Source organism: Tympanuchus pallidicinctus, unplaced genomic scaffold, assembly GCF_026119805.1.
Source record: "Tympanuchus pallidicinctus isolate F22 unplaced genomic scaffold, pur_lepc_1.0 scaffold3, whole genome shotgun sequence".
Lineage (NCBI taxonomy): Eukaryota > Metazoa > Chordata > Aves > Galliformes > Phasianidae > Tympanuchus > Tympanuchus pallidicinctus.
The window spans coordinates 6927849-6951840 of NW_026294747.1; the positions used below are offsets into that span (position 1 = coordinate 6927849).

At 38.9% G+C, this 23992-nt stretch overlaps 1 protein-coding gene across 7 annotated transcripts in view; it reads right to left on the bottom strand.

Annotated features, from left to right (window-relative positions):
* Positions 1-126: 126 nt before the first annotated feature.
* BMAL1 (basic helix-loop-helix ARNT like 1) overlaps positions 127-23992 on the bottom strand; it is a 45881-nt gene continuing 22015 nt past the window's right edge. For 3 of the 7 annotated variants that reach the window (XM_052693278.1, XM_052693275.1, XM_052693277.1), the window contains exons 2-19: positions 22524-22647; positions 21076-21226; positions 18200-18220; positions 17310-17348; positions 16953-16994; positions 16018-16175; positions 13800-13879; positions 12708-12800; positions 11694-11811; positions 9464-9613; positions 8114-8360; positions 6077-6183; positions 5588-5738; positions 5058-5146; positions 4432-4540; positions 2961-3054; positions 1246-1348; positions 127-775 (exon numbers count right to left, since the gene is read on the bottom strand). In XM_052693278.1, the coding sequence (XP_052549238.1) occupies positions 615-775; positions 1246-1348; positions 2961-3054; positions 4432-4540; positions 5058-5146; positions 5588-5738; positions 6077-6183; positions 8114-8360; positions 9464-9613; positions 11694-11811; positions 12708-12800; positions 13800-13879; positions 16018-16175; positions 16953-16994; positions 17310-17348; positions 18200-18220; positions 21076-21215 (1902 nt within the window). In that variant the 5' untranslated portion in view covers positions 21216-21226; positions 22524-22647 and the 3' untranslated portion in view covers positions 127-614. Of the gene's footprint in view, positions 776-1245; positions 1349-2960; positions 3055-4431; positions 4541-5057; positions 5147-5587; positions 5739-6076; positions 6184-8113; positions 8361-9463; positions 9614-11693; positions 11812-12707; positions 12801-13799; positions 13880-16017; positions 16176-16952; positions 16995-17309; positions 17349-18199; positions 18221-20221; positions 20353-21075; positions 21227-22523; positions 22648-23992 lie in introns of those variants that run through there. The other 4 variants (XM_052693276.1, XM_052693282.1, XM_052693279.1 and 1 more) reach the window with 4 other exon arrangements.

Here is a 23992-nt window from a genome sequence, read left to right on the forward strand (position 1 = left end):
GTGTCTGTAAGGCATTGATTTTTCTGTTTCCTTCAGAGCTAAAGAAATGATAAATAGGCAACTGCTTCTTGCATGCATCTTCAGCAGGGTTTTATCAAATTTATTTATCAAAGGAAATGCTCCATCTTAGAACAAGGGAAACATTTATTTTAAAAATATTTAACTGTCTAATACATTACACTTTAACAATATTTATAGTAAAGGATTCTTACAAGAAAGAATAAACAGCTTTATGGTACAATTAGTATAAGAAATATCCACATGGGGACTGTTTTGCAGTGTAAAAACACACCATACATCTGAAATGGTCATTTGCATATAAAAGCTACCACTGATGCCCGTGAGTTGCACAGTGATTAAAAAAAAATTCAAATAACAGAATCCAAAATATACAGGTATTGCAAGCTATACACAGCTAACCAAATCAACACGGAACACTGTAGCGGGTTATTCCACTTTGTCTGACATTACACATGGTAAGAATGAGTTGCATTCTGATATGGCTTTTATGAAATTCATACATAAAAGCTTCTCCATCCACTGAGTTTCACAGACTGCAGAACTCCACCAATAAATGCACTTTGATATTTGGATGTTGAAGCAAGGTGCATCATTTACAAGGGCCATGGCAAATCACTGAAATCTACGGGGCCACCCAGACCTGCATCTGCTTCAAGAAGGCTCATTATTACTGCCATCGCTGCTTCGTCGTTGCTAGGGCTGCTCGATCCCTGATCGTTGTCAATCATGTCGATGCCTATGTGGGAGTTCTCCCCTGTAAGTATAAATACAATGAGTCTGGTGTCAGAAGCTGTTCTGTTTTGTTTGTTTTGCTTGCTGTGTGACTTGAGTACCTGAACTGGCTGAGCTATTTTGAGTGTGTGATCAGATCTGGTAGCCAGATGCAGGGATACATCTGATGCCTGGTAGTCAGAGTACAAGGGTCGGGTCACCTCTCAGACATACCCAGGCTGTGACCCTGTCTCTCCTCCCAGCTGTTGAGAAGTACTCATAAAAAGTACCTTCAGACAGAGAAAAGGGGCTTCCAAATACACTTAAGCTAGCAAAGTAGGCTGCCAGGCTCCTCTGCTTGCTACCTCTTAAGGCACAGCAGATTAGAAGCTTCACTGCTCAGCTATGTACTGCAGATGATAAAGGCACATCATTGCTAACAATGGTCATCCTGCTACAGCTGTCTGTGTGTTTAGCTGAAGTTGAGGCATGTTTCTGTATGCTTTCACTTACCAAGAATAGAGGAGTTATCAGAATATGGGTAACCAGAGCTATCTTGGATTTGCCCAGATAGTAATCCAGCTGAAGAAATGTCTGGAGTGCCACCGTTCAGGATCTTGGGGAAAAAAAAAAAAAATAGAGAAGCCATAAGACAGCATGAAATGTTGCATTAAGTCTAAACTGTTTTCTAGTGTAGGACTTTCAATGCAGAGAGTATGGACTTCCTGAAAAAAAAATCCAGGACCTAAAGGCTAGTCTGACTATATGTAAACTAGGAACTGCTTTCCCTGTCTTACCTCTATTAAGCAGACAGATGATGGATCTCTTCCTTCCTGGTGGCGCTAAGTCAGCACTATGCTAAACCTCCAAATACACTTCTGTGTAACTGCTAGAGAAAGTCCTGAGAGTATTTCTGGGTATCATCATTCTAAGTACTCCATCTGCAAGTGAGCGTAATTACAGCCAACTATGGATGCTTTTGAATTTACAAATACAGTGCCTGGAAAGTACTGTCAATTAAGACCCTCCATTTTCAGAGTGCAGTCCTCCTAGGTAGAGAGAGGCTCCACAGCTGAGCACTGCTTCTGGACTTCAAGTCTAATGCTTTTTTAGCTACAGAGCACAGCAGCACTGCGGGCATGAGAGCAAGCAAGAAACAGAAGTGCCTTCTTTGGGAATGCTAAACAAGTAGCAAGGGAACAGCTGAACTTGAACTACGGTTTTCAACAGCTCAGAAATGCACAAACTGGAAGCTGAGTATTCTGAGTTCCCTTTTGTGGGTGGCATCATCTAGAACTTGTGTTCTTCCTAGCAAACTTCATTTTCTAACTAAAGAGAAATACTGAGAGGCTATGCTATTAGAATTCCCAACTCTCTTCGTGTAGTCTCCTTTATTAGGTTACAGTAATCCTTACATTATGTAGGTACTGAGTTACTGATGAGCAGAATGATCAAGAATGACTCTTTCTAGAATGATAACTGTTCCAGCTTAAAGTTTTATTTTAAGAACAAAGAAATCCAGAAATAAAAATATTTACTGTCAATTATGTGCTCTAGTCAATTAATTCCTATGTACAGCCACTGTAATTTCTGGGAAAGATAAATCTGTGGCAGCGTTTGAATGCACAGAGTAAGGATATGGATAAGTGCTCTTCTTGTCTTGAACATGACAGCTGTAAGTAGCCATTTACTGGATGACTTAAACGTAGCTTAGTACCAGTGGTTGGGAAGGGAAGTGTTAGTAATGGTATGTGAATGCTACTTAAGCAATCTTAGCATGGTACGTAGTATTGACTTAACATGTCAGTGCACAGTGAAGCATCTAATTGCCATATTTTGTGCTACAGCAGTACAGTGTAACTTATGATTCATTTGCACACCGTCAGTGCTCACACTGTAGCAATTCCTGCATTCACCAGTACGTGGTGTGAGAGAGTTTCTGGACGAGCAAGAGACGGAAGGACAGCTGTTCTTTGCAGCAGTTTTTTAATATTAAAAAAGAGCAAAACAAAGAGCAGGTGGATTTCAAAAGCTGTCATTGCTAAGAATCACTGGTCTCTGCACATTAAAGACAACAGTACTGGGATTTTAAACACCAGAATACTCTGACCTGCTGTCAGACTCCTTTGGCCGAGCAGTTTGAGAATTCTGCACCACATGTTTTGTAAGCATCATCTCCACGTGTTTGACACTACTGCTACAAGCCTGTCCACAAAGCTTGTTCTTACCTTCTTGCTGCCAGGGGAGGAGGCATCGGGTGGTGGTGTGCTGGTAATGTTCAGTGGACTTGAACCACAGCTAGATGGTGATGATCCTCTTATCCTATCGTATGGGAAATAGGGAATGAGTTTACCAGAAACTTGGAGACTCGGGTGCTGATCTCAATATCAGGTGGCATACTTCATTTGTACAGTTTCCTCAATTTTCAGTATTATTCAAACTACCTGTAGCAACTTTTAATTTACAGCATGATAAAGTTTGTGGGTAACTAGTAACAAGTCCAGCTTGCCCAGTCTGCAAACTTTGCCTTCTTCCCATGCTACTTCCCTTCCCCTTATTTGTTTGTGCAGCCTAAACTGAGACGGAGCAAGGAAATGATCCTGCTTACTGAGGAAACCTCTTTTCTTCTATATTGCACTTCAGTTTCTACCAGCTAAGAGTGCAAGCTGTCGCCATCACACAGATCTAGACTTGTTAAATGGGCTACTGCTGGAGAAGTGTGCTGGACACACAGAGCAGTATTATAGATGTATACTCATTATATATATTTAATACCCTTTGAGTCGGCATTTCTCACTCATTTCAATTCTTCCTATCTTGATCAGGTTGTGTTTTTTTTTTTAAATTTAATTATTATAGAATAACGTATTTTAACTATAAAACCAACAAGTCCTGAGACTAAATGGAGGTGGGGCAGTTAGAAAGAAAAGCAGTGCAGAAGGAAGTCTCATCCTTGACAGCGTTCCTCTGGGAAAGCTGAACAGAAGGCAGTTTTGGAAAATAGTAACAGCTGGAAGGACTGGAACTAACCCAGGCTCTTCAAATGAGACATGGGTGATGAGGTGTAGTGCTGCACTTACTGAAGTAAGTGAGCGTTCTGCAACTGAAAGGGAGGATCAGTTTCAGAATATTGGTTGAACCTGAGTGACAGCATTTTTTCTTCCTTCCTATTCTTATATACAGGAAAGACACTGTGCTAAATCTGCTATTCTCTTAGATAGGCAGTGTCTGGTCTGGAGCAGAAACAAAACTAGAGGGGAGGGACTGAAACTGCAACTAGTACTGCTGCTAAGCATCTGCTGGATGAGGCCACTTTCACAGGAAGGGAACAACTCCCCAAACTAAAATTGTGATGGGAATTCTATTGAAATTAATAGTGGCACCCACTGAACGTAACGGCTCCGACAGGATGGAGATGAGATGGCTGTTACAAGAATCAGAACAGTCTGGAAAGGAATTGGTTTCCAGTTCGCTGCTCTTTTTGCCTACTGTTTCTGGTTTCTTAGAGCAGGCAGTCAGAAGGCTGTTAACAGTCATTCTTTCACTTTTGGCTGTGACTGTCTCAGGTATTCTGAACAGCTATCTGTAGCTGTTTACTCATGAAACGCAATTTCATCATTATGCATTCAGCTTGAAGAAAGACTTCTTTAATTTCATTCTGAAGAACCATACTTATTACTTCATGCTGTTTTCTCTTACCTGTGAATTTCCATGATTTCTTCAGCAATCATCCTTCCTATTTTTCCTGCCCCAGCTCTTGTTCCTCCTGGAATTCCAGGGACAGTAGGATGACTCCTTTTTGGACCGCCTGAAACAAGGAAGGTAGCTTCAGGTCAGGTAAAACTTACATTTTCCAAAATGCATTCATATTTATGTACGAATCCCACAGCTGGTCAGAACTATATGAACTCTATTTAAATTCTACCACTTCTTAAGTACCTTCAAACCTACAGGAAGCCCTGACTTGGACTCAGCTGTGCCGTGTTTCTTAGACATCTCTCTGTGTTGCTAGGTACGCCGCGTTCTGCAGGTGCTTAGAATCTGCCTGCTTCAAGCATCTGGTAGAGCTTCTTGTCCAGACTCAGTAAAGAATAGCTCGTCACACCCGCATTGTTCTGCAGCTGAACAGGCTCCTCTCCAGCCCTGTTTATTCTTTACTTTGAGTGAACTACTTGCTAGCATAGACAACATGGACAAGAGCTGCATTAGCAGTCTTTTGCCTCAAACAACACTTTTCCTTACGCTACTAAGAAGTTCCCTGTGCAAGACTGCAACAAATCTGTGCACGTAGGCATGACTGCCACTCCTGGTGGCAGAGCAGTTACCTTCTCCAGCCTGAAGCACGCTGTCCATACTGTGTGGAGAAGCTGCAAGCTGTGGAAAGGCTGCGTCTCCGCTATCAAGTATGTTGGTGCTGTGGATTTCAAGAATTACACAATTAGTGATGGAAAGCCGTGCAAAACAGTCACTCTGCAGTGTGTCAGAATGGAATGCTACAGGGCTTAAGTAGCTTGTGAGTCACTATCACACAAAGAAACATTGGGGTTGGCAAGGAGGCTAGATAAACAGCAGAAAGAAAACTGTTACAACTCAAACACACAGCATCTCTCAAGACTAATTCTTCTGCAATTGTCCATCCACTGCAAAGGCACTGCAGCTCTGCAGAACCCTCAAAGGAAAAAAAAAAAAAGGTGGAAGGGGGGAGTTCCCACAGGAGCCAAGAAACGTGTCTGTCTGAAGTTCTTACAAAGATGGACGTGCTGGTTTTCCCAATGAAAGCAAATACCAAAACTCATCTGACAACAGCGCGAAACAATCGGCTTGTGTGTGCATCTGCTACACTGAAAATACTTACGAAACAACAGTATTTGTTGAGACAATGTATTCTACTTCTTTGGTCCAAGGGTTCATGAAACTGAACCAGCGACTCCTCAAGGTAATAAAAGAACCATCTTTTATTTTAAACTTGTAGCAGTTTGTTGTAATTTTTTCTCTTGTCTGCAAAACTGAAAACAGACAGCAAGTAATTTTTGGGAAACAGCAGCATGACTGCAGAAGCAGAGTCCTTATCACACAAAACTGTGCAATTAACTCCTCCCTGCACACATGGAGAAAAGTCTTATTTCTGCAGTTTGCCCCTTTACCCAATGGGAGCTTCAAGCTTTCACTAAAAATACATGAAAGTCTAAAAAGTGTGTTGCTTGGTACATGCAAACAATGTTATCAATTAGAGCATTTACAGAAAGAGACAGGCAGACTTGAACGGGTTTGGGTAGCTTTTTTAATACATCATAATTCCCAGCATTTCTTTCAATTCATTTACTCAATTTATTAATAATCATACCTTGTCGATGACATTCTGCAAGATGTCCTATATCGTCTTGATGGAAATATTCATAACATGAAGTACCTAGAAGTTCCTGGGGTAAGTATGCCAGAATGGCTGTTGCCCTTGGGAGTGGGAAGGAAAGGGTGGGGAGGAAAGGAGGAAAAAGATTTAAAAACAAAACAAAACAATCAAAAGCAAAACCAAAAAACCCTAATTCTCAAGTTGAACTATTTGTGGCAGCTTACTAAAAGTCACTCTGAAAATGAGTAAGTAATGCTGACAGCTGTTTTCAGGTGAGAGAGGAAAAAGTCATGAAGATTAATCTTTCTAATTCATGGGTAATTAAAAAACAGATAATGCCAGTGACTCTCAGGTATTATTTTAGACCTGTGACCACCATGGCTGTGAAAGTTTCTAAACAGCTCTGGAGGAATATTGCAATTCTGAAAATTTAAACCTGAATAAAGCTGCTTTGTAACAGCTACAAGATATTGGCACCCTTTCCCCATAAGGTGCCTTTGAAAAACAGACAGCTAAGGTCTGAAGAACTGCTTGAGCTCCCTCCTTAACCTGCACAAGCAGGCTATTTCATTATAGTTGTTTCTCCCTTCTCAAAGGGAGCACAAAAACAGAACGGACACAGGCTGTTTCCATAGTCGTAATGGGCTTAAACTGGAGCCAAAAGAATCCAGATTTAACATTCAGATACAGATTTCGTCTAGAAAACAATTAAATAGAGTATACAGGTTTGAACTCAACTGGTCAATGTTTTCTGGGTCATTATGTTGGAAAGACTTCAGTATCTATTGGAAGAGTAGGTTTCATCTTTTGAAAACAAAACTTGTTCATCAACTACCATCACTTGGCATCACAGCATGACACACTTTCTGAGCAGCAGAAAGGCTGTGATGTTCTGCCAGCTCCCATAACGACCACTAGCTAGCAGTACTGCTGCAGAAGAACGTGTATTTCTAAAAACTTACTGTGAAATTCAAAACAAAAGAGAAAATAGAAGCAACCACTACAATCAGACACGCTACTGAAAAAGATATCACTTACTGTACTTCTTAACACTACCAGCTCAATTTCCTCTCAAAATCCACTAGGAATCAGCTGAGCACAGACACACCCCAGGAACAAATTCCAGCAGGCAGATTCTGGCAGAATTTGGAGCCTGGGCTTTTTTACGTTGTAAATAATCGTGCCTAAGCTACAGACAACATGAAACAGTCTCAGCTGAGCAGTCTCAACCCATCTTGGCATGGAAGGGAAACAAAAGAGCCCTTCCCAAGCAACACAACCCTTCATTAATATCCTTCAACCACTCCTTTTCCCTTGAAAATGTCAGTTATTCTGAAAGAAGCCCCAGGTCACATCTCTTTGCTACGTTAGAAAACTCAAGGAATTTCTTTTTCAGTAGTAAGAATTAACCTGAATAAATATATAAGTAGACAATAAAATTGATGTTTGAAAAAATATATACCAACACTGGTCCACATTCCCAAACGTATTCCAAGTAAAGCTTATGAAAAGTTTTATTTCTTATGAATACAAAAGATCACACGCAGAGGTATTAACTCAGTAGACTATGCCCAAGTAGATGCTCACAGAAATGAGTATGATATATAAGCCTGACGTAGACTGTGCAATAAAACTTATCCATGCAGTGGTTGCAGATTTCAAACAACCAACCGCTGTAGTTACAAACTCCAGTAGCAAAATAGGACAGCATATTCTTCTGAGGATTACATACGTACATCCTCCTGATAAACGGGCAGAATTGATATCTGCATTATTCTGCCTACTGCCTAAACTGTAAGCCACAGTTTAGGAGATTTTTTAATTGAATCAGTAGTACCTGATCAGTACAGGGTAGTTGCTTTGTGCTATGTCTCAAAAGCAGAGTAACTTAGAGTTGGGATTTAGTATAAAGTTGAAAAGACCAGACATGTCTTTTTTCAATAATATTTACAGTTCTTTAAGTCTATCACACTAGCAGTAAATCGGTGTTGGACAGTAACTTGCTGTGGAAGTTATCAGAAGTATCCTTACCTCTGGTCTACAAAAACAAATTTTCCATCTATTGCATGTCGAGAAACGTACTCTGTAGGTTTCACCCTGATCTCACCATTGACTGGCTGTGGTACTACATGAGGATGCAGGCGACCAATTGCAACAAGACAGCTTAAATTACAACCCTCGTTATCTGGCTCATTATCTTCATCTAGTCCCATTTTCGTTGGTGGCCAGCTTTTTAAATATCCTGTACTGTGGATAGTGCAGAAGCTTTTGCGGTCTGCTATAAAAACAAGAACAAAAAAGCAGTTAGGCTACAATACAGCTTTTGGAGAACTTCACCTCTCCGTTCTGAGAATATTCACCTCCGTATCCTCATCCTTCTCACCAGGGGATTTCTCAGTACTCCTGCTTCAACACAGCTTATCTGAGGTAAGCCAATATACAGTTTGCCTCAACAAAATCATTGTTAACAGTGAACCACCACAGAGTTCAAACCAAGACCTCTTCTGATCACCCTCAAGTAGAAATCGCATTACATCTTATTATTTCACCAAAGAATGCAAGTAACCTAAAGGACTGCTAGAGGAAGTTAATGTTACATTTATTAATAAGTAAATAAGACATTTTTCAACTTAGCACGAGGATCCTACAAATAATGAAACCAATTTGGCTGCCAGAAAATATACAGTCTGGGCATACAGAAGATAAGCTGTCTATAGGGGTAAAGACTAAGGTTCACAGTGACAAGCAGTATAGTCACTTTCTGAAAGGAGAACTCAAATTACTCAGCACTGAGCAGGCCTCATGACAGCAAGGAAGACGACTCTGACAGAAAGACAGAGAAAAAAACCTTGTGCCTAACTGCACAAAGCACTTTTCTCAGGGTTAACACCAAGGTGTGATAGAAAGTTGAAGCTACGTCTGAAATTAGCGGGCAGTACTTGGAGCAGCTGTCACATCCAGAGACAAAACACTGAAGTTACTGTCTCTAGTTGACACTTTCTACTTCAACTAATATAAAATGTCCAAAGAGCTCAAAAGAAGAAACTTTCAACCTTGGACTAAACATATATGCCAACACATTTGCAGTAATACCTTGCAGAGGAAAAAAAAATACATTAATTAAAACCAAAGATAGCATTGTGACCGAATACTTCAGATGCAGAAATACTACATTTGAAGGGAAGTGTGGAATGGAAACTGTCCGAAATAAGAAAAAGTAACAGATCAGAACATAGCTCATGTAACAATATCTTAAGAATAAATATTGATCCTATTCAATAAATATCAAGAACTTAACTACTGCAACTGAGCAATCATATATATATAAAAAAAAAAAGCCTGACAGCCATTACATTTGATATTAACACACACAATCGTTACCTTTCTTCTTTGAACAGGTTGAAGGAAAATCCTTGTCTTCTACTTTCACTGAAGGTCTGTTGCACTTCATCCTACAAAAGAAGGACCGCCTTGCTCCAGAACATAGTCGTGATGGCCCAGGTGTTATATCAGTTTTAACTGGGAGTCCAGCTGTAGCAAACAGAGGAAGTGAGGAAGCTGCCTTTGTTGGGTTAAAAGGTAACCATACAATTACATCATATAACCAAACTGTATGAGGTTTTAACTTCACAGCTGTTGTATCTCCTTCAGAAGCAGAGGAGCTCTTGTGCAGATTTTTATTTCAGTGACCACCTGCAGGATACTCAGCTGACCACATGAATATTAGAATGATTTTGATCACATTTTCTACTGTGAGCTTGAGAACACAGCCTTAGATTAGAAGATTAGAAATAGATTGTTAATGTCCAATCAAGTTTTGCAATTAACACGATTTCTTTGAACACTAATCAACTGATTAAAAATAGAGATTATTTACCCATAGAGCAGTACCAATGACCCTTCCTATCAGAAGACTTTTTAAATCATAAAATGCACTCAGAGAGCACATATGTTTATGCAAAAAGCACCATCCCAGGACTCTCTCAACTACAGTGTCTCCAGATATCCGATTTCTGACAATGAAGCCAGGCAGGATGGGGCCCAGGGCAGCCTGGTCTAGTGGGAGGTGTCCTTGACCATGGTGGGGGAGTTGGAACTGGATGAGCTTTAAGGTCCCTTCCAACACGAGCCATTGTCTGATTCCATGATGGAAGGGGGAAAGGGTAGCAGTGACACGCATAGGGACTGCAAACACCCAAGACCTCCCATTATGTGTAAGAAGAATCTCTGTCCTTACAAAATTCATATGAATATGCCCTATCAGTGAGTCCTGACCTTTATCATATACCTGTAAGAGAATCTTAGATTATTTTCCGTGGAAAACCACTGGAGAAAAAATTCTTTGAAAATGCATGTCAAATCTGGAAACCAGCAACAGAGTGCTGATACAAACAGCACATTAAGAGAATGGTGTCCCAGCAAAGCAGAAGGAGCTTCAAGGGACAGTTCTCTAAAAACTGATGAATTAAAATCACACAGCAACTTTTCCACAGCTTGCTCTCCACTTCAACCACTGCTGCATGGGGATATGTATAAATGAACAGCTACAAAACCTTCCAGGATCCTGCCAGTTTTTAATGCAAGGAGAAAAATGATGATGGCATTGTTTTAGTGTTAAGAGTGCCTCTGTGGAAACCAGAATTGAGAGAGGTCACGTCAAGGAGGCCAGCCTGTCCTGCACCATACACAGTCTAAACTGCTGTTCACTGGTGAAAGTACAGGTTGTATGGGAGTCACTTATGCCAAGATAAAAATACAAACAAACATCAGTACTCTTAAGAATATTTGTTCTTGAAAACTTACCAGTTTGTCTGTTGTAGCAGATGGGAAAACTGTAAACTATGGTCTTTATTTTTGCTTGATTTTGTCAGAGGCATATAGAAAAAAGGATAGCACTGGATACACGTGTTTGATGACCAGGCAAAGACAAGTGACAGAGAAACTTCAGCTAAGCCAGGCTGAGCCTCTGGGCTCCTTGCCCTGTAGTGACCCCTAGCTCCACTTTCTGAAGTTGAGCTGGTGGTTTTTTTGATATGAAGTCCTACAGATTTCTGTTTCTAACAAGCATGAGACTTAACAACTTGGAAATTTGCAGTTATAAAGATATCACTTTCTACTTAAGCAATGCAGACTCCTTTTATTTATTAAATACCCACACACTTCTAAACAACACAGATACAGAACTACTTTTAAACACCAGAATGGAGTAGAAGTAAGTGGAGGAAATGATTCCAAGGACCAAGTAAAAAACCTTGTAAGAGAAAGGTTAGGTCATTGCTGGAATTGGGGGAAAAAAAGTACTCTTCCACAACTGACAGCTATGGATAACCAAAATAACATCAGTGTACTTCGACCACTGAGAATGAAAGATTAGAACAACACTTCATATGTTTCAGCGGGGAAAAAAAAGCAAAACTTTCCATGCCTGGAGAAGAGACAGTACCTCACAAGCAAAGCCAGCTAATCGAAAGCATCTACTGCAGGAATCCAATTTATATTTTCTCTTCTCTCTCTTCCTTGGCACGACATGCAATCCAAACAGCACCCCCCACAAACACTTTGCACGTTCACCAAACATATGGCAGTACTGTTCAAAAGAAAGGACACTCACTTTTTGCATCTATAAGCCTTTCTCGTGGTGCAGTGTCAGAAGAAGATAGCTGCTCTTTCACTTTGGCAATGTCTTTAGGATGAAGGTAGTCAAATAAACTTTGACCAATTAAATCGTTCTGTAGGGATTGAATACTCAGTCAAAAATTAAAATAATTGTACTGTATATTTTCCCAATTTTAGCATCAGTCATAAAGAACTGGTCTAACCAATGAACATCAAACATCTCAGATCCAGGATTAAATGGAAGGTATTAGTATTCACCACAGCTATGGCTACATTTCATATTAAGTACTTTCATTATTTTCAGTAAGAGTTTTAAAAAACCAGCATGCTCAATCCACCAACAACAGATATTCCAGTTTCTTTTCAGCTTCCTTTTGTATGCTACACATTTCAAGTCATAATTGTTCTTCTTTAATATTTACGCAATTAGTTGCTATTTAGTAAATACCCAACTAAAGGATGCCTGATGAAAACTTTTGAAGCTGATACAGTTTTTCAAGTTGGAAAGGAGAGCAGGCAACAGAAAGAATGAAAAATGATTTATACAATGTATATTTTTAAGTTACGCCTCATGTTAAGCATATATCAAAATCCTGGCTTTGTTACAATTGCTTCCCAGTTTCCATCAGTAAGAATGCTAGCAAAAACAGAACAGAAATTTAACCAAGATGAAAAATTCATGTAATGCTACTGGAGAAACCTCAGGCCGATTTTTCAATATATGCATACAAGCCAAATTAGTGAACACTTCTGCAAGCCTGATGGTGAAAACCCAAACAGAATGTGTCACAATCAGTAAAGTCAAGTTAGTACCTTTTTACCTCTTTCATTTGAATGGAAGCCAGAAGCAATCTTGTCTAATAGCATGACAGAGAAAAGTTTTCTTTGCAAAAAATCTCAGCTTTCAGGACAAACTATTCACACAAAAAACCCTCCCATAGAAATGCATAACAATAAAATTGTTTTCAAATCTTTTAAGGCCAACGCTACTTAAAAAGGAAAAGAATACCTGACTGTAGTTGAGGATCTTGAAGACAGATTCTGAAACAAACAGTATCTTCCCTCTGTCACAGCCCACAACAAAAAGAAATCCATCTGCTGCCTAATTTGGGGGAAGGGGGGAGGCAGAGGAGAAGTAAATTACTAAGTTATACATCTTCACTGCATCATTAAACGTTTAAAACCACTTTGTATACAGCAGGATTTCCACACTAGGTGAACTCTCTTAACATTTAGAGATATCTGAGTCAACAGACAAGATATGAAATTACATTTTGGGGGTTTTATTTTTCATCTGCTAACATTTCTGGCATCATTCTGGGAATTGTGCCCAGAATCACCAATCACTTGTATTAGAAGAATGCATCCATATTTTGTCCAGTAATATTACAATTATGTTTAATAATGTCCATTTTTTTAAAACGATATTTTAAATGCATTTATTCCAGAGTTCCTATTTTGGAAACCAAAATAATCTGGGTATTTATTTGCGTGTCCACAGGCAAGTTGTTCCCATTCTGAAAGTCCTATTTTTCAGCCACATACCAGCATGCAGTATTAGGCCCTACCTTTACAGCTCTAAAGTCACAATGCTGCAGAAATTAAATTCCAAACATGCTGCATCTGAGCACTGCAGTGCTTGACAACTTACACTAGCAATATGTTCTCTCTGTGCTATAAATGCATACAGCAAGGATACAAACACATCATGCCACGTGACATCAGTGACCTCAAAACAAGGCATTCCTATAACATTATATGCTAAAAATCTTGTCCAGGTCATACGTGGCAGAAAGTCTGTCAGAATTCTTTTTTGATGTAATTTTAGTCTATTTCATGAAATAACTGAAAATTCATATCGTTACTATCTAAACAACATGTTTGTCAGCCCTCCCCCTGAAATCCTTTTGCTTAATTTCAGAGCTGTTGCTCATCTTTAAAACCTAATGACTGCATGCAAAGGTCTTACAGATTTCTGTGTTATCCTCTATTATCACAACATTCTTAAGCTCAGACAACAGGCACAAAAATAATGGTGTTTTGCCATGAAAGAATTCCATTAACAGCCACTAATATCTCATCATTAAAAGCTGAAACATACCCTGAGTATTAGATGTTTTAATTCATCATCTGACAGAAAAGCAGGCTTATAGTTGGCTTCTGTATATGGGTTTGTAGCACCTAAAGAAAAACAAAATCCCCAGATCAGAATCTGTGATTTAAACAATGCACACCTCAATAAGCAATGTTCCTTTGATTCCTTTTTACGCCACCATTTGTTTCACCTGTTCTTTAAAATGAAAGTTGATTTTTTGTTTCATTTTATTAATATGATGAACTCTGTTGGTATTTTTAGCTGCAAGCAAAAATACTGCATTACAGTAACACAAATTAAGTGACTTCTGAGATGTAAGCATTTTTTGACATATTTTTGACCCAAATGTTCTGCTTGATTTATGTTCTAATCTCCAATAAGAAATGGAAAGTAAGAAAGTAAAGAATGAAAACACAATGAGGTGACATAAAAAGATTGTCAGAGAGGAGCTTACAAATCAGTTCTCATTCCATACCATTGACAGAAAGCAGGTGTTACACTGGCCTGACTTACCAATGCAAAAAGCAAAAAAAAAAAAAAAACACAAAAAAAAACCCAGAGCAAATGAACCATCTATTTATTTTAGAGTAATTATTTTCATCCTGATCCCTTCATAAAGACAAGAGATTCAAATTAGCAACCACTGATCTGCTATGAAATACCAGCTTACTCAAATGACAGCGGCAGGAAAAGCTACACCTTACAAAAATGCTAGGATAAACATGACTGGAAGATGCCAGGTCTCCTAGAAACTCCAACAGTGACTCCGTAACTTAGCAGCATCCTTTCTCAGGGGCGTACTTCTTGAAGGCTTAAAGCTTTCATCATCATCACAGATTGTATCCAGCAACTGATTCGCTTCACTCTTATATGGAGCTTTAGGACACACAGAACTTTGCTACAGCCCCAGCTCTTTGAAACCCACATATTTCCCTATTTCAGGTACTTGTAAAAGCAACTGACTAAGAAGACTAAAATTGAAGTCTTAAAGTACTCCTCGTTCTTCCACAAACAGCTGAAGGTAAGAGCACAAAACATCACAAATCCTGCAGCAATATTACTCACCCCCAAAATCTAACCTCTCTATCCAAGCAAGTCTTGCATATGGCCTACCTAGGAACAGGGATGAGTGCCATGCAAGATTCAGTAGCGGATTACAATCCAAGCCCTTATTCCTTCATCCCACGGGCTCAGCTGCCTTGCTTTCACTGTATTCAGTGACACTAATCCGTCAGGTCAGCTAACAGAAAACTATTCCTTCCTCATCACTAATTTCCCTGCTAGATCAGGATATCAGACCATGAAGCAAGTCATCCTGTAGTTGCTCAGCTGCAAGAGAGAGGGGAAAGAGAGGCCGCATCCCTGACGTGGTAGCTTGGTGTTAAAACAAACTAACCACACCTTGAGCTGGAACGTTGGCAGCATGTGCCTTTGCATGACTTCTACCACAAACTCTGGTAGCCCACACAAACTGCTTTCTTTGTTCTAGGACATGGTATGTTCTGCATTCTCACAGATTCTGTAGGAAGAAGAGAGCTGATACATAACTAAGTTTGAAGATATTTCTAAGGGAAGAGACAGAAAATAAAAATAAATTCTATTTTGTTTTTGTAATGACATCTACACAAGCAAGAGAAAAGGCAAAAATCTTCACGGCTGTATCTGATGAAGGGCCTAAGTATATGACAGTGCTGTTGCAAGCATTCAAAGATGAGACAATTAGGTAAAGAGTTCCAAAGAGAATTTCATCTTGAACCAGCACAGTGTAGAGATGATGCAAATACAGGGCTCCAGCAGAACGAGTAGCTCCAGGGTAGAGACAGCTTGCTTACATCAGTTCTTTCACACAGGAAAAAACTGAACTGCTACAGCAGAAGACTGAGAAGATGCATCTTTCAAATGCCACCTCCTCAAAAAAAACATGAAACCCTCAAAGCTCCAAAATTTAAAACCTGCTTTGCTGGAAGGTTACACATCTCCCCTCCATACTTGAAAACATGGCTAATTTTAAGCTGCTCAGGTGAATTTGCCAAATACAGGTTCTTTCATTCCCTTAAATAAAAGCCCTTGAAATTCCCCAAGTAAAACCACACCAGACAAGAATAGGGTTACTCATTTTTGTCAAAAGGGAAAGAAATGGAGAGCAAAATTACAGACAGCTATGGGGGAACCCCATTTATCACCCTCCAGCCCTGTTCTCTCTGCTCCCCATCGATCAACTTACCACGTAATGTTTTCATATGCTGGACTGCCATTCTCAATACAGTGAGTTTATCTAGCTTTCGAGACATAGCGTTGCACGTTGGTACCAAGGATGCCAGTTCATCTATAAAACTGTTCATTTTATCTCTACGCCTTTTCTCAATTTGACTGTGAGCCTCCCTAAGCAAGCAAGGTGGGAAGGAAAAACAGAAGAGCATGAGAAAACAAACTGTATTAACAAAGATCCCCAAATCATATACAATAAAACAAAAAAATAACATCCTCCTCCTAATTCATTCACCCTCTCAGCCCCCATAAAATGTACATACAGACTTTTCCAGAGAATAATATGCTCATTACTTAAGTGGTAACAGTTACAAGCTACAGGAAGGGCTGCAGCGCTTGGCTCTGCTTTACCAGAGAACACACACAGTGTTGCCCATGCAGTACACTGAATAATGCATTCAACTACATATTTGTATAAGTATGCTACATCAACACAGCAGTATTTAAAACTATCTTTTGCTGAGGCTGTATGTCTTCTAGTCATCCTACAACTTTTCTTTTGAAATATCCAAGATAATTTTGAACTAAATTCTCCCTAACCAGGAAAACTGATGACAAACACTGAATCATTTAATTCTTGTTCTGTATTTTCATATCTTAGGAGTCACTATTAACACTCTGTAACCCACTACTGAGTTTGAAAGAATGCAATATTTAAGAAACAAGTGTAGGCTATAATTTCCAGACAGAAGTGACTAAAACAAAACTACGTTCCATCACTTCCACAAAGCTACATGTAGTTCATATATGAAAAAAGTTAGCAATGCTAAGATAACAAAAACAAGGAGAAGGTCCATGCTAGAAAAAACAATTCTCAGAATAAAAGAAATACACACAGGTATTCATATATGGCAAAAGGCAAATTCTTTTCATGCTTGCTGAGAGCATTACCTTGCATTTTTTATTCTCCCTTGTTGGTCTGCATACTCCAGCCTGTTAAGAAACAATATCACAAAGTTACAGTATTGAAAACAGTTTTTAGCATATCTTACGTTCCTAATGATCTTTATTAGAATAATTTTTAAGATCTGAATATTTATTTAGCCTTTCCTCAGAAAATAACATTATTAACAATATTGCGGTAGGGCTCAAAGCACTGGATATTTTCTTTAACTGTTTTACTTCATGCAGTGATCTTATACCTCTGTCCCAAAAAAGAAACAGTTTGAGACACCTGACCATGATATTGGAAACAGATCCTACATCAGCACTGTGAAGCAAACAGTTTAGTGACCATGTCTATAGTACCTTCCATGTTGGTCATCTTTATCTGTATCCATACCTTCCCTGCAAAAACAGAATAAAGCAATGTATCACAAACTAAGCAGCGTTAGCAAGGCTGTTAGCAAACTAGCATAAAATTAGAATAAAGTGTTGCAATCACCCTTACATCCTTGAAAAAAAGAAGAATTTAAAAGCAATAACCTGGAAAAACTACAGCATTTTCTGTAGTATTACAACATTTTCTTGCATTTCTTTTGAAGCAAACAAAATGGCACAGCTTGATGTGTTTGACAGTAAAGCATACTGCAGTTCAAAGACATCATCTGTTATAAAAATGTTTTTCAGTTAACTAGAGGGATAAAAACAAAAAGGACTTATCAAAGCAGATCTTTTTCACGCCCTCACCAGAATGAGGGCTACTAACTTGCATTTACTACAGTTAGGCATTTCAACACACGTAATTATCATGAGGGCCAGTACAGAACGCACAGTTTGCCCTGAATTCACTCATGTCTGTGTCCTGAACCTCGCTGTGCCTTACTGTGGTTGATTTTGGAATAGGAGATGGCAATAATCTAGACCCACATGATGCACTGCAACACTGGAATAGCCAAACGTACAGGGTGGACGAGAGTGTGTATAAAGCTAAGCAGGCACGTTTTAAAGTAGTACAACTTTTGTCTCAACGTCTGAAAAATAATGCCAAGCACTACAGGGCTGTTAGACAAAAGAATGAGGAAGAGGATGTTCTGATATAGATAAATCTGTACAAATGCACTTACATGGGCAATCCTAAGCCTGCCTTATTCTGCTTGTTTTGTTGTTGTGTTGTTTTTTTAAAAATCAGAAAACCATGGAAAAACATTAAGCATCTTTTTTCAAGTGAAACCAATTATAAAAATATTTATACTTACTCAAAAGGAAAGCCATCAAGTCTGAAAAGAAAGAGAAATAAAGTACACCATCTATATGAAATAATAATCTCTCATTTTCTGTTGAAATTCTCAAGCTAATTTATATCCTATTTGAAATGAAAAAAGAACGAAGACATGAGCAGTGAGTGCATTCTGAAGGCATCAAATCCATTACACTGCATGTGAAAAATCAGTACAACTGACCTAAATTTATTATATAAATTATAATGCATATCACTGAGATATTGTTTTGTCAGCAGAAACAAAAGATCCGTGCTGCATGCCTGCTGTCCTCGTGGTTAGATAACTGGAGTTTCAGAGGACTCAAAGCCAGGAATAAAATACCAACATGTATCTCAACTATCTCAGTTTTTTATTCCGCCCAGCAGAACTTTATACAGATTTTACTGTATCAAAAGAAAAATAAAACGAATTTCTACATGCAATTAACTGCTGGCATCACTTCAAGTCTGTAGAATGATCTCAAATACCACTGAGCTTTAATATGCTGCGAAGCTAGGTTTCATTAAAGTCTTAGGAAAGAACTTCTCACGTTAGCTACTGATATATTACTTATTCCCACACAATACTGGACATTAGCATTCTTAAAAATTTTTCTATATGTTATTCATTGCACCTCTTAATTAATCACCTTTGTCATTAGGCTTGAAAGAAGTTTGAATAATGCTAAAGGCTTTTTCATCTCTCCATTTGTATATTTGAGTTACTGACTTAGATAATAGTTCAAAGTGCTTCTGATGCTCACAAAGAAACAGCACGCAGGACCAGCATAGGACTTAGAAATGAGGCATCAATTCTCCACTCGTGGTGCCACTTTTAGCTACAAGATGCTTCTTGTGGCAAAACAAGATATGGAAGAGACTTTTATAGTGGCTACAGGGTAATTTACAAATGCTTCAGGATACTGTCATTTCTTATTAATATTGTTCCAACTTAAAACACTACTGCCAACAACAGAAAGTACGTGTTCATAGACCTGTGCATGAAGCCCTGGATTCCAGCATTTGACTAAAACACGCTGTAATAGAGAACAGATAACTTTAGCTGGAATTATATCAGTATGCTGAAGAGGAATTTCAATGGGAAAGGAGCAGCAGAAAGATTGAAAGGAACCTGCATGGAAAGTTGAAATTGTTGTTGACCAATAAGCTTGCTTGTATTTGATGAGTGAATGCACACTAAAACAGTCAGGTTGTTCCTCACATCCTGAATTCATTGGTAAATGAAGAGTAAAACTGGACACACACCATTTATATAAAAACAAATAAATAACTGTATAGGCAGCAAAAGCTGAACAGTAGCAATTCTTGAACATTTATACATACATACACATAGAAAGAGGGATCAAGGAATTCTACCTTAAATTCTACTTACAAATAGGAATATTCACTAGTCACCATTTTCTTTGCAACAAAACATGAACTCTGTACAATGACAGCTGTTATAAACTGACTCAAGGAAACAGCATTTCACATATTTAATAAAATGCACACACAACCTAGAGGGCAGAATTAGAACTTACAAGAGCAAGCTGTCTTTTGGAAAAGAGGACTTGAGCAATGCTTCCTACTCAGAAGTATAAAGATGGAGAAATCCTTTCTAGAGAAGAGGAAGTTGGTAAGATTGAGGCTTTTCATTGAGTTTTGTAGGAGTCAATTCAACTAGAGGGAATCATGTACTTTTCAAGAAGGCTAAACTTATATTACAGAAGCTACGTATGCAGTACACTCGTGGTCTGTACACAGTAATTAGTATTGCACCTAGCTTCTCCTAAAAATTATCTCCATGCACAGGGAACAGAATTCTTAATTGGCATCCTCAGCACAGATTAACGTAGAAGGAAATGCCAACTGTGAGAAGGCCCACAATGATAAAATCTGTGCCAAGTTACATAGAAATGGATTATGTAGCTGTGTTAATAATGGAAGGGGCCTATCCAAGGGTTACCCTGCAGCTAGGCTTTGTAGTTACAATTGACATGAAGTTTGCATAGTGACTTACAGTAAGCACGTTGGTCTTGGTGTACTTAGAGCAGAAGACATTACACAGTTGGAAACATGGCACACATTACTGCAACTTTCACCATTCTAAAGCACAGTTGGTGTGATTTCTTTCTGTTTCAAATACCTGCCCTAAGACAGAAGGTATGGCTTAGATGGTGCCTCTAAGCTTTGTTAGTAGCAAGCATCCCTTTAAGAGAAGCAGCTTTCTTGAAATGAAAACATACTACCACCAATCCACAAGAAACAAATCTTTATTCTACCAGGAATAATAGTTTGCAACCGGAGAGCAATACAAGATTAAGTCACTTGATAAAACAAAAGGCAGTCCTACTGCAGCAAACCAGAGACTCCCCAGACCCATATTCAACTGGGAGACCAAAATAGCTCCCCATCAGGCAAAGTTTGGCAGCACACTGACAGGAAATGACTGAAAATGCAAAAAATTGGTGAAAAGAAGGAACTATTCCTAGTTTTGCTTTTGCTTTCTAATTAATTATTAGCTTCCCTTCTGCTGGCCAGACATTCTGCTTCCTATGTATGCGGTCAACATAATCAACCTTCACATCATATATTTCATCAATTTTATTTTTTTTTTTTCCTCATTATGCAAAGGTTTCTTTCCTGAGCCTTACCTCATTCAATAGCCCTCAATTCCAGCTGCACTGAGATGAAGGCCTTATTCTTATTACTAAATAATGAATTTTCCTTTTAGTGCATGGTAGCATTTTTCTTTGTTACGGCCTTTAAACAACAGGTTGTCAAGAAAAGGTTAAGGTTATTTCATCTCTCTAATTATACTGTTCCATTGCAACTGCTTTTCAGCATTATCAAATTGAGAGAAATCCAACTTACTGATAATCAGTAGAGCTTCCCTTCCTTTTCCGATTACAATCCACTCCTGAAGTGCTAAGGGAACTGGAAATCAATTCAGCAGGGTCTGGTGACATGAAGTCACTAATTGTAGAGGAAATGTCCATCCTTTGGTCTGCCATTGGATTGTCTAATGTTGCAAAAAAAAAAAAAAAAAAAAAAAAAAGTAACTATTAATACATATAAATTTACATATTTTAAATACACATGTATACACACACAGAACAAATCTCCAATTTAATATACTTAAAATTGCAAAAATTACAATTACATTATTTGCTTTTGCCATAAACAGACATAGGCTTTTTCTCTTTCTTTCAGCTACTGGTGTATTAAATATCTCACATGAGCTACAGAATCACAATGGGTTGGAAGGGATCCCTGGAGATTATTTAGCCCAACCTCCCTGCTACAGCAGGTTCCCCAAAAGTAGGTTACACAGAAAAGCATTCAGGCAGGTTTTTAATATCTCCAGAGAAGGAGAAGACTCCACAAGATCTCTGGGCAGCATGTGCCAGTGCTCTATCACCTCCAAAGAAAGGAAGTTCCCTCTCATGCTCATGGAACCTCCTGCGTTCCAGGCAGAACAGTCCCAGATGTCTCAGCCTTTCCTCAAAAGGGCTAAGTTCCAGGCCCCTAAGCATCCCTGTAGCTCTCCACTGGATTCCATCCAGAATTTCCATGTCTTTCTTGAACTGGAGAGCACAAAAATGGACACAGCACTCTGGATGTGGCCTCACCACGGCAGAGCAGAGGGGGAGGAGAATCACTCTGGGCCTGGAATCTTATGATTCCACTTTTTTCCTCCTCCAGTGGAAAACAAACATGCATCAATATGAAGGGCAAGATTAAAGACTTCTCCTTTGTATTTTCAGGTGTGAGCACTGAGTACATTCTGTGTATCCATATTTGCTCATCAAGAAGTGACATGCAGAGCGGCTTCCCTCCACCCTGGTTCTCCACCCATTGTCAACATGACTTTTAACTAAAGGTTTACTCTTGTGTTTACTGCCCAGTGCACTGCTGCAACCTAACAGAAGTAAAGAATAAGTTCTTTCTTCTGCTTAGTGGGAAAACCAATTTTCACACCTCTCTCCTTCATTTGAAGACCATATTCTTAAAGTCCACAAGGTTTGAGAGTTCTACTTCCCCTAAATTTTATGGAACAGAATTCCAAAGATTTTGATACAAAATGAATGAATTAAATAAATACCTCCACCAAAGCATACCCCCCCCCTCAAAAACCCTAATAACTCAGGGAAGGTCTAAGACAAGTTAGTTAAAAATACAGAAGAATGTAACGTGCATTTTTCATCTAGAAAGTACACAATATAAACCTCTAGATTGCAAACATCACATAGCTGAAAGAAACACTGTGAAAAGCTTATCCATTACTGAATGCCATCAGTTGTGAAGCAACAAGATTTTACCTGAAAGCTTTTCTTGGAAGCCTAAATCCACCTGGAAGAAGAAGAGGATGCTCAGCCTGAAGCAGTTGAACACCTTACAACTTTTTCATGCCTCATAGTCTGTTAGTCAGGTACTCTCAATAACCTGAATGGAAAGAAAAGCAGCAACCATAAGAAATGTAAAAAACACCTTCAAGGCCAGTTTGTTTACAACATCTGGTTTGGACATTTTTTACAGCAGCAAACAGATGCTTTAAGTGAGAAATACAATGTCTCATCTACTCAAGAGTAGAATATTCATTTCCTTATAAAGCATAGGAGCTTCATTCATTTTCAGAAGGGTTAGATGTCATTTCCAGCAGACCAAGTACTGAAATGGAAGGAAATTCCCAGCATCATTTCCTTTGAGCCTTTATCTCTCTTTGGTTTTTGCAGCTAATCACATAAGCCTTCTCCATTCATATCATCAGATCTGAAAGCATTTGTTGTCAGATGCTTGCAAAATAAGTCAAACTGCTGTTACACTGCAGAGAAAAGCTGTTTTAATGTTAAGGTAGCCATAGCTTTAAGATAATTTCGGCTGGGCTTATGATTTTATTTTCCCTTCCAGCAGCACTTGGCATTTCCCAAAGCAAGAGTGGTTAAACTTGTCCTATTCTGCAGGCTTCAAGCTTTAAACAAAATTCACATCTCATACTGGAAACTCAAGCCCTTAGATGTGTCCCTCAATGACAATGCAAAGACAGAGGATGGACTGCAGATGATTGTTCTTCCTTCCTAGATTCCTGCCACAAAACTCACTTTTTTCATGAAAAACTCAACTACGTGAGATGTGAAAACCATTCTAGGACTACCTCTTGCAAAAGCTTTTGCAAGTCTTCTGAATATGCTCCTTGCTGGTTGATATGTGCGATCACTGCATCTGCCTTTCCAACCTGCGATGCAAGCAGAACTTCCCAAGAACACAGATGAGTTCCTATGACACCTGCAGAAGTTCTCAAGCCTAAAAACTAATATTCCGTCAATGTGGCCACTTTATAACCAATTCTATTGAATCCCATATATATACATTAACATGTTAAGAATTAGAAGCTAACAGAAGCTCCACAAAATACTAGCATCGCTTTTTGCAGCTCTGCCAGAACAACAAATTCAGAATTAAATAACTGAAACTCATTAGTCCTATTACAGTAGCAACTGTAATTGCTTGGGATCAAAGTGCTTAAATTTCAGGTCAGGCAAATCATGACTTTTGTATCACTAGCTTGTGAGCACAAGACTGCTGCTGTAGAAGCAGACTTTCCAGACTGCTTCTGAGGGCTCACCAAGCATCTCATTGGACAGCCCCTCAGTGGCCTGTTCTCAAAAATGAAAAAGGAGTCAGGTCTTTATGAATGTGTGGGCATATTGGTACAGGTAAGTTAAGAGGCCAGCTGGCACGAGGAAGACATTGACAAAATGCTAAAATATCACAAGTTTTAAGCAAATTA